The sequence below is a fragment of the Crocodylus porosus genome, unplaced genomic scaffold (assembly GCF_001723895.1).
Source record: "Crocodylus porosus isolate Cpor-Errol unplaced genomic scaffold, CroPor_comp1, whole genome shotgun sequence".
Lineage (NCBI taxonomy): Eukaryota > Metazoa > Chordata > Crocodylia > Crocodylidae > Crocodylus > Crocodylus porosus.
Window position 1 is genome coordinate 170,680 of NW_017728930.1, and position 10,415 is coordinate 181,094.

At 55.2% G+C, this 10,415-nt stretch overlaps 1 protein-coding gene across 2 annotated transcripts; it reads right to left on the minus strand.

The window, feature by feature from the left end:
* Positions 1-574: 574 nt before the first annotated feature.
* Positions 575-9,519, minus strand: CD3E (CD3e molecule). 2 transcript variants are annotated; one of them, XM_019543077.1, is made up of 7 exons: positions 7,603-9,519; positions 7,161-7,362; positions 6,947-7,066; positions 4,084-4,302; positions 2,981-3,139; positions 2,359-2,405; positions 575-2,148 (listed from the first exon to the last, which is right to left on the minus strand). In XM_019543077.1, the coding sequence occupies exons 3-7, from the start codon at positions 7,017-7,019 to the stop codon at positions 2,092-2,094; spliced, it is 555 nt and encodes a 184-aa protein (XP_019398622.1). In that variant the 5' UTR covers positions 7,020-7,066; positions 7,161-7,362; positions 7,603-9,519; the 3' UTR covers positions 575-2,091. The 2 variants fall into 2 exon arrangements, with proteins under 2 accessions (XP_019398622.1, XP_019398621.1); XM_019543076.1 differs by having other exon boundaries at positions 7,161-9,519.
* Between the last annotated feature and the right edge of the window lie 896 nt (positions 9,520-10,415).

The following is a 10,415-nucleotide window of genomic DNA, read 5'->3' on the forward strand; positions in this document are numbered from 1 at the left end:
TGCCTCCTAACCACATCCTCTGGGGCCCAGTGCACAGGTCCGCTCACTGCTGCGCTGAGGCACCGGAGCTAAGCCACAGCCCACCCCCACGACTGCTGCTGCTTCCTCCCTGCGGAGCCCTTCCCCCTCTGAGCAACAGTCTGATCAGCCCCGTGCTAGGCCAGACTTGGAAGAATTTGAGTGACACATTTTGGGGCCCGCCAGCACACTCACTGTGTAATTCATGGGGTAATGTGCAGGGCTGCAGCCCGGGCTGACCACAGCCTTGCTCCCCAGGCCACCTGCAGCCCAATGGCCCCAGTTCTGACCACGCCACAGCTCTGCTATCCCATCCCACTCCCCTGCTCATTAGTGCTACCTCTGCCATCCCAGATTGGCCGCTGCACCCACCCCCGCAGGGTTAACAGCCTCTCAGCCCCGCCAGCCCTGGGCCTTGTATGCGGTCAGGGCACCTTGGTGCTCCCCTGTGGCTGGGGCAGCCCCAGCCCACGGACAGCTCGGTGTGAACAGCATGTGCATGGAGAATGCACTGACTATTGCAAGCCTAGATGAACTGGACACCAGCTGAGGCAGACCCAGCAAGAGAATCCTCCCTTTTTATTGGACAGCATAACACACATTTAAGTACCTACAGGACACTTGTTAGAAAAGGCTGTTGATCAGCACAAGCAAAGCTGCCCTCTAGGTAATGGAGAGGGGCACCTGGGCACAGCCTGACTGCTAGGGATGGACTGCCAAGGATGGATCAAGGGATGTGTGAGCAAGTGGGCACCTACTCGCTGCCCATCGCTGGCACAGCCTCCTGGGACTGGTCGAGCCAGGTCCGAGGATCTGCGCTTTTCCTGCAGCTTCCTGACCTGGGGCAGGACACAGGGGGAACACTAGCACCCACAGAAAGGGCTTATTCTCCTGCCAGCCTTGCTTGGCCTGGGCCACTTGTCACAGCCTTTGGAATTCATCTTAGGCCTTCTCCGGAGGGGAGGGCAGTGCTGGCAGTTCAGGCAGCAGTTGGGGACTCAGGAGTTTCTATCAGGGAAAAGGGGTTTGGGGTCTTTTTCTCGTCTCGCTGGGACTGAAGGTCTTGGGAGCAGAATCCAACTCTCCCTGCCCACTGTTGGGCACAGCAGAGTATCCAAGAGCTTCTCAATATAATTCTAAAGGCTTAAGGTTTGGTCACCCATGTAAGCTCCCTGCTCTGGGCTGACAGGGACATGCCAGGGAAAGCAAAGGCATGTGCCTTGCAATGAGGGCTGCAGGGGCCTGGGAGAGCAGTTCCCTGCTGCAGGGATTCCAGCTGAGCCCTTCGCTCAGAGCACCCAAGCCAACTATATCCAGCCCTTCCTGGACATGCTGGTGATCTCCCCCTCTTCTAGTGGAGACAGGTGTTACCCTCCCAGACAGCAACAAGAAGAGAAAGTAATGCTGTGAAGCTGGAAGCAGTCTGGGAAGGTGAAGGCAGTGGAATGAAGGAGCAAGGGGAAGGCAGCTGAGACCCTGGCTAAGTGCCCACCCCTCCACTTTACCAGCATCACCCTACACTGATGCACAGCACCCCAGGCAGTGCCTGCCTCTCCTTGCAGTTGGGGAAGTGGAGGCACGAGGGGCAGTAAGCTGGCCACAATGACACGCAAATCAGCATAGCGCTCAGCCCGGACTGGCCCCAGCCCAGAGCTCAGGACGTGGACGCTCACATCCTGCATGAGGCAGGAAAGAGGCCACCTGGGAGCTAGGAGGAGGAGACCTGTGGGGCCAGGTGCTGACAGCAGAAAGCGGAGGCCGCAGTTGCAATAAATACAGTCAGGCATGATGGGTTTTCCCTGACACTTTGGAAAGGACAGGCTACAGGTCTCTGTGAGGGTCTCAGCAGGCGATGGCCACTGACACGTAACAGGGAAAAGACTTTCTGCTGTTTCCTTGGCTGGTTCTGTATGGGGAGGTCAGGGGGTGGCAGGAAGGATCATGTCAGCTGGGGCATGGAAGCATCTCCTGGGGCAGCTGCCTGGCTCAGCGGGGAGCAGGAGCTCCTCTCTGACGGGACAGAAGCTTTAGACCCCTCTGCCGCTGTGTCCCGCCTGCCGTCTGTTGGGTGACTCAGAAACCCCTGGACTCCAAGCCAGCATACACTTCCCGCTGTCCCTTCCTGATGGGCTGCAGAAACAGAACAGATGTTGGTTGATCATGAGCATTATGGAAGTGCCCAGAAGCCATGACCCCCCATGCAGTTTGCACGCAGGGGTGTGCAGCTCCGGGGGAGCGCATTGACCTCCCCTGGCAGGGAAGATGCCTGGCCCTGCTGCCCGTAACCCCTTCCCTGCCCCAGGGTGAGCAGGGCACTTCAAAAGGGACAAATGCTGTTACCTCATAGTCTGGGTTTGGAATGGGTGGGGGGCGCTGCATCTTCTGGCCTGAAACACAAAACACATGGAACAGGAATGACCCACAGCCCTTTCCCAGAGCTTTAAAGGTTGACTTCACCCCCCAGCCCACAGGGGCTTCACTAGCAGGACAATGGGGATGCAGGATAGCAAGGACTCTGGGCACCCACCTGAGCTTCGAGCTTGTCTCTTAGAGAAGTCTCACGGCTTTTAAGCCTGTCTGATTTTTAGGTCTGAGTTGTGGTCTTTGAATGGCCATGCCTGGCAATACCCGTACTAGCTGAGCCAGCAGCAACGTGGCCCCACGGCTCGCAGGCCGAGCTAGTGCTGTGGCTGCCTTCCCCCCGCAGCCCCGACTTGCTGCTGCTGCACGACAGCCTGTGAAATGGTTTCCTGTGGCAGCGCTGGCGTCAACACAAAATGGCAGCTGCACTCTCCCCACACCAAAGGCAGAGGAGGAGCAGCCTGAGGCTGGCTAGAGCACAGCCTCCCCAGGGGCAGGGCCCAGCCCCGTGAGATCCCCTTGTGACCGCCTTTGGGCTCAGTCTCCTCAGCCTGTCTACCCTGGTCTCCGAGGGACTGGATGCCACCGAAGCCGCCCTCACCTCGCGGCCGTCCTCCTGCGCCTGCCCCAGCCCCGGCTCTCCCCTTCCGGCTCTTGCCGCAGTAGTAGACCAGGATCAGCACTCCGAGGGTGATGAGGAGATCCGCAATGATGATGGAGGCCACGGGCAGGATGTCCAGCTCCTCACAGTTCTCGCACACTGCAGGGGAAGGGATGGGTCAGGGGCATGGACACTGGCAAGCTGCCCTCAGAGCCGAGGGAGAACAGTGGTGGGCGGGGAGGCAGGAGACAGCCGTGAGTCTCAGCCCAGAGACAGGAGCCACGTGCTCCTGCCCACGCTGTGCAGACCTCGCTCGCCTGCTTCACATTAATCCCCCCTTCATGAGGGGATGAGGGGGGAGGGCAGGCCAAGAAGCTGGGGGAAGCCAGAGACTGTTCTACCCTCCCCATGCCTCAGCGTGGACAGCACCAACGGGGTGAGGGAGCTGAGGGGGCCAGGACTGAACAGTCTCCTGATCTCTGCAGAGTCCTTGCACCAGGATGCAAGCCCTCCCTGACACCTCTTCCGTTTTCTCCCCAGGTTCTCAGCCGTTTCTGTTCACCCCAGGGAGAAGGCAGGGATCCCAGGGACAGTCAGGCAGAGCAGCTGCCAGGCAGCCTGCCTTGCTTTGGCGTTGCAAGCTGCTTTGTGAGACAGGAGAACAGGGCCAGTTTCCAAGTGGGACCACAGCGGCCGGGCTGCATGCTCCGCAGGCCTCCAGGGCCAGCATCTTTCACTAAAATCCCGAATGCTCCCTGCCCTCTGAAGCTGAGGGAATGCCTCACCTCGGTGTGGGACAGCGCTCTCAACGCTGGCGTGAGGACGCAGGTAGGGTAAAGCAAGCTATGTGGCAGAGCAGGGTGGAGAAGCTGAGCTGGGAGCACTGGAGCAAACAGCCCCTCTTCCAACCAGGAGCCTGGGGATCCCTCACGTCCACGCCCGGCAGCGCGACCTCGGGGCCTGTGCTGGAGTCAGCCCCGCGCCCCTCAAGTCGGGCCCAGCTCCTCAGGCTAGGCAGGAAATCCCCACAGCTGAGCCCAGGGAAAGGCTCCCAGAGGCCCCGGTGCCCGCTGCCTGTGGGAGGGGCATTCCCCTTCACTCACCCTTGGCTTTCAGGTATAGCGGTGATTTGTCCATGCTCGATTCACAGGTGTACGTGCCATCATCTTTACTGCCCTGGTAGTTTGCTATCTCCAACTGATTTTGTGTGTCATCAGAGCCTGATACTTTTTTGCCATCCTTCTTCCACAGAAATGTAGAAGCTTCACTGTTGCAGATGAGAGTCACTGTGGTGTGAGAGATCACCACGTCGATCTCTGCTTCTGTGGGAAGCAAGAACAACATTAGCAGAGAGGCTTTCTGGTTTGGAGGAAGAATGTGAGCATGCAACTGTTGATCCTATGGATAACTGCACCAGGAACGGAGGGAAAACAAGGCATCAACTGCATAGCCGCTGGCCTCAGTGACACACTTCAAATGTGGGCTATCTGGGCAGGGACTGCTTCCTTTTGCATATATATGCTGAGGTAGCCCAGTGGTTACTTGAGTGTGGCCTTGGATGCTACCACAGTATTAATTTTAAATAGCAGCTGCTATTAACAATGGCACTTCCACTGGCCCCAAGCTCAGTGAGAAGTACCTCTTGTGGATTTGGAGTTTTAAACTGTGAGATGTTCTCCGTGATGCGTCCTCTGTGGACACACGCACACACAAGGCTGTTCAGCACCTGATAAGCAGATGCACATTGCTTCTAAGGGTTCTAGGTCAGGCCCAGCCTCCCGCTTCCCGGCTCCCTCTCGCCAAGGAGCTAGAAACAGCAGGGTCAATCTTAGTTTTACAATGTTACTCTAGGACTGAATAGTTAAAAGCACTGCTGGTAAAATCAGCTTATGGTCCTGTGCTGTGGTGCCAGCTGTAAAAGAACACAACAAAACCATTAGTAAATCTATGTGCTGCACCCTGGAGATCCTGCCTATACGCAGAGAGTCTGTGCAGGGCTCCTTTGCTCAAAATGTCCTTTCTGTTGTGTTTAGCAACCTGCTTCCAGGGACAAAATGCACAACAGGAACCCACAGGAATAACCTAGTACCTGCTCAGGTGTCTGCCACATATGTATGTAACCCTGGTGCTGTAAACACATACTATTCCCCCGCCCAGCCTTGCAAACAGGATGGCAGTGGAGGCCAGAAAAGGTGGCAGAAGCAAGAAACACATCTTGGTGCCAGAGGAGCCATTCTGAAGGTGGGGCAGTGGCTCAAACCATCCTACTGAAGTTATCTGTGCTGCCCTTCAATCTCAGATTTTATAATAAAACTGCTGGTTACTCTCAGCCTTCTCTTTCCCATATTGTCACTCGGGTTCTACCCTGATCGCCTTCTCCCACAAATCAGCATCAAAATCCCACCATGGAACTTTTTACTCCTCTATGCACCGGTCTGATGCCTGCAAGGTACCAATCCTAAGTAGATGCCACTAGAAATTACTACTGGCAACTGATTTTAGCTGATTTTTCAAGTTAGTGGAAACAGTAACAGTTAACTGATGCAGACTATTTCCAGTCCTTTAAATAATCATTCTGTTGAAATGCTTCTCCTTGGATCTGGTCTTGACTAAGAAGACATTTGCAGTCAACATATTTGTACTCTGCTGCTGTTGTTGGATGCATCCAAAATCCCTAACAAGATAAGACATTAGACAGACAATGATATTTGGAATTGAACTTGTGTTTCTCTTTGGGTGCCATTTTCACAGCACGATGACCAATGCAAACCGGAGAAGCGAAATGGCGGCATTCTGAGTCCACTTTACACAGAAATGCTTTGGCAAGTGTAAATGCACCAACATGCTTGCTGCGCTGTGCTGAGCAGGGACCAATTGTGGAGAACCAGCGGTGTCACCCTGTTGGGAGGGGTTTGTTCTCTGCAGGCCCAGAGCCATAGTGTTAAAAATAACATAGTTGAACTCTGCAAAATAGTTTCTATGCATCATTCAGGTTGGGAAATGTGCAACTGTGTCAAATTCCCTGGAGCTGCAGTACCAGGGTGGCTTGCCTGAGCTTGCCAGTTTGTTAGAGGGATGCCGGCCAACAGAAAGGGGCAAACATAAATGCAAAAATGGCCTGTTTAAGTGTTCAGTTCTTTCTGTGTCTCTTCCCAGGCAGGATTCAATTTACTGAGGGAGCCACTCTCTCGGAGGCCACAGACAAGAAACCCCAGGGGCTAGAGGAGAAGGTGATCAGCTGGTTTATTTTCTTCAGAGGAATTATTTTTAGAGAAATAAAATACATGCAGGTGCTCTAGCAAAAATCAGTTGCAGCCTAGTGAAGCCCAATTTCCTTCAATGCTCTGAAAGGAGAGCGAGAGGTGGCTCCCATGTCTGGGTAGGGTGGCTGCAGAATTCATTTCCATAACTGATTTAGCAGTAGTATCTACACCTGCTCTGCCTTTCCTCTGACTCTTTCCCTTTGTGCTTTACAAACACCAGCTGCTCATCTCAACACTAAAGAGAAGCCACTCTTCCTGTCTTCCCATGGTGAATCTGAGCTACAGAGGAAGAGTGACTTGCCCAAGAGCATGCAGGGGTTTAATGACAGAGCCAAGAACAGGAGGCAGGAGTCCTAGCTCCCCTGAACTGGGCTACTGCCCCGTGCTGCCTCGCCCGTACCTTTTCCCACCTCTGCGGACTCTTGCCGAAGACTCCAGTGAATTTTGAATAAGCAGAAACAATCTTCTCAACCAGTGATGTTATTTATATTAAAGACTGAAGTAAGTCGCTGCTGATCCTTCGTTTTCAACTAACTGACTGCCCTATCTTGCCCGAGCCAGAAGCAACCTTTTTCTACCATAAGCCATCGTACACATCTGTCAGGAGACCTGTGGGGACCTGCCCTGCCTGCACTGCACACGCATGGACTCCCTTTGGCTGAGCTCGTGAGGATCACCCTCGCACTCTGCCAGTAGTACTCACCCACACAGAGCAAGACCCCCAGCGCAAGCAGGAAAAGCCCCAACTTCATCCGTGCGTTCCCTGTTCTCCCCATGCTCTCGCCTGTCCCGTCCAGTCAGACTGGCATTGCCGGGTTCCGTTCTGAAGAAAGAAAGGGCGTCATTTATAAGAAACGGGTCCAAAAGCATTTCTCAGAACTGATGACAGTCGCTGAGGCAGTGCAGAGAGGACTTACCGTTTCCAGCGTGCTGCACGAGCAGCTTGGGGAGACTGAACGTAAAACAAGCCTGTGCCAGGAAGTGCGGAGGCTCGAAGCGTCTGCACATCTGAACGTCACTGGAAGCAAGAGGCAGCCATTTGCCCTTCGCTCCATCCTCATGACTGCCCCAGGACAGGGAGCAGGGGCAGAAGGGACCGCAGCTGACTTGCTGACCATACTTTCCACAAACACGTCCACAGTTCTGGATGAGTTAGTAGTTTTCAAGTTCAGCGTGTTACAATCAAGTTAGCAAAGTGATGACAACAAACGTAACGACTGAAAATACTGCAAGAGCCGGGACCAGCCACACAGAGACATCTTGTACAACCAGCCTGAGCTCCACAGCAAGGTCCTTGGGGCGAGGCTGCCTCCTACGAAAGAGGTGGGAAGCCTAGGACCTACTTGAACAGGGCGATACCTGGAGTCAGGCCCCTCGATGCTGCTGTAACACAGATCAGCAATAGCCATGATGGTCGTACAAAGGTCTGAAGTTCCTGTGCTGCAGGGATGAGTGGGGTAGAAAATCTGAAAAAGGTGGAGAGAAAACTAAGCAGCGGTGAGCTGGCTGACACACTTACAACCGAGAATAACAACAAGACTGAATTAAACAAACCAAATTAAACTCGCTCACTGGGGCTGGGCTTGAATGCTGGTGTTACACAATGGGAAGCTCCCTGCTACCAGAACTACCAGCGTGAGCATGTTTCGGGGCACTGCTCCCTCAGGAGCCACCTGGCAGATACTAGCCTGCTTCTCATGGGACCCCATGGGCCCATGGACAAGTAGACCAGCTTCATTCGCCCAGATGTCTGCCTCTCTGCTTTCTCCCACGATGCTTCCTATGGGGTGACATCCTTCCCCACCCTTTCACTTTGCACAAACTCCCACTGGCAGTGCCAGGGAAGAGGAGGAACCTGAAAGCAGCTTACACATGTATGCAACTGTCCCCACAGCCAGATGTGTGGCGCTTGCCTCTCAGCAGGGACTGGGCCCTTTTCTCCAACTGGGAAGCACCCACCCAACCCCTGATGGTCATGGCCAGAAGTAAGTGAAAAAGTAAGTAGACAGCAATGTGCCAAGCCACGTGACAACTGACCAGGGAAAGGGCAATGTGTCCCGAGCCATTCCAGGCTCTGGTTCGCCCACTTTCCACTTGATACCACATGCACAGGAGTACATCAGGTCCACGGCAGCAGACAGCTCAGCGCAAGCTGCTACTTTGGGCTCTGGTGGAGAATTAGCAAATAACTAGGAAGCAGCTATGTGGTCCCTGCCCTTGCAGTCACCTCTACTCGTGCCAGCCCTGTTCCACTGCAGTCAGGTCCAGGACAAACATGGGAACCTCCGTGACTCTGCTCCCGACCCAGTAGAGGCAGGGACTACATGCTGGCACTTCCCAAAGCATGTGCCATGGACCCAGTGGTGACGAAAGGATTGCTGATGGGCAAGCTTGCAGGTAGGGGGAACTCTGCACGCACATGACAGCATTTACATATGCGTTGGGAACCTGAATTTGCCATAAAATGGGTCTTCCCAATTCTGTGCCTCACATGTATGCACCCGCTAAGCTGCAAGTGTCAGGGTATGTGGGGAGGCCAAGGATGCTCAGACAACCTCTTCCCTTGCTATGACTGCCAGTGGCCCTGGCTTATATGAATCTGCCCGGCAACCCTGTGCCCCTACAGAAGTTAAGTTGTCTGTGGGAGCCACGTGAGCAAAGCTGGGCTGGGGGGCTGCCATTCCGGGGAGGGGGAGGGTTTCTCTCCTACGGTGGGGTGAGGGCACCGCCTCTACCGCCTGGAGGAGGGGAAGGCTGGAGGAGCCCACTGACATCTTTCATACACGGCAATCAAAGGGACACGCTGGGTTTTAAGATTAGCACAGCAGTGGCGTGATGCCGCTAGAGGGGGCCGTTCCCCACTCAGCAGCACTCTGGCCTGCAGAGCAGGCACCTTTGCACACGGGAGAGGTGCCATTCCTAGGCTTGTTCCCTGATTGGGGCCCCCGCTGCAGCTCCTGCAAGGAGACGGGCTGGGGCTGGGGCCGGGGCCATCACTGCCTGGCAGTGACGTGGCCCTGCCAAGTTGTTAGGCCTACATTTGCAGAAGCAGGTGCTGATCCTGGACGCTCAGCGTGCGACCCCAGCACCTGGCTGTCAGAGGCACTGAGTGCCTGCACTCATTTCAGAGGGCTCAGCACCTGTGACAGTCAGACAGGATCTCACACCAGCCACGGCTTGTACACATGGGCAGTGCTACGTGAGTGCCGAGGGTTAAGGAATGACCAGCTCAATGGGACTCGGGCACAGAGGGGATGCAGCTTTCCCAGGAGACAGAAGAGACGGTACGGGGTAACGTGTGGCCCCTGCAAGACACGCTAGGAAATTTGGTCGTCACACCAGATGACAAAGCTAACCTATTTAACAACTTCTTTGCTCCATTTTCCTGAGCAGGGACTGGAACAGTCACCCCCCCTCCGCCCCAGGCCCCCCTCAGGGCCCAGGGGAGGCGCACCTAGGCCAAGGGTCAGTGAGGATCTAGGGCAGGGAACTTCTGGAGGGGCTGGATGCATTCAAATCAGCTGGTCCAGACGATCTCCGCCCCCGAATACCGAGGGAATTAGCTGCGGTCATTGCGGGACCCCTGGCACAGCTGCACGAGCACTCGTGGTGCTCTGGTGTGGTGCCAGGGGACTGGAAGAGGGCCAACGTGGTTCCCATCTTCAAAAGGGGGAGGAAGGAGGACCCGGGGAACTATAGGCTAGTTAGTCTTACCTCGAACCTGGGTCAGCTTTTTGAGAGAATTATCCTGGCACATGTTCATGAGGGGCTGGGGGTGGAGATTATGCTTAGGGACAACCAACACAGGTTCATCAGTGGCAGGTCCTGTCAGACCAACCTGGTGGCCTCTACGACCAGGTCACCAAATCTTTAGATGCAGGGGTAGCAGTGTACATCGTCTTCCTGGACTCTCAGAAGGCCTTCGACACGCTGTCTCACCCCGTTCTCATTAAGAAACTGGGGGGCTGTGGTGTTGACACCCACACAGTCAAATGGGTCGCCAACTGGCCGGAGGGCCGCACCCAGAGAGCGGGGGGTGGACGGGTCATTTCCGACCTGGAGGGATGTGGGCAGCGGGGTCCCCCAGGGCTCGGTCCTCGGGCCCGTGCTGTTCAGCATCTTCATCAGTGATTTGGACGAGGGGGTAAAAAGCACCTGCTCAAATTTGCTGA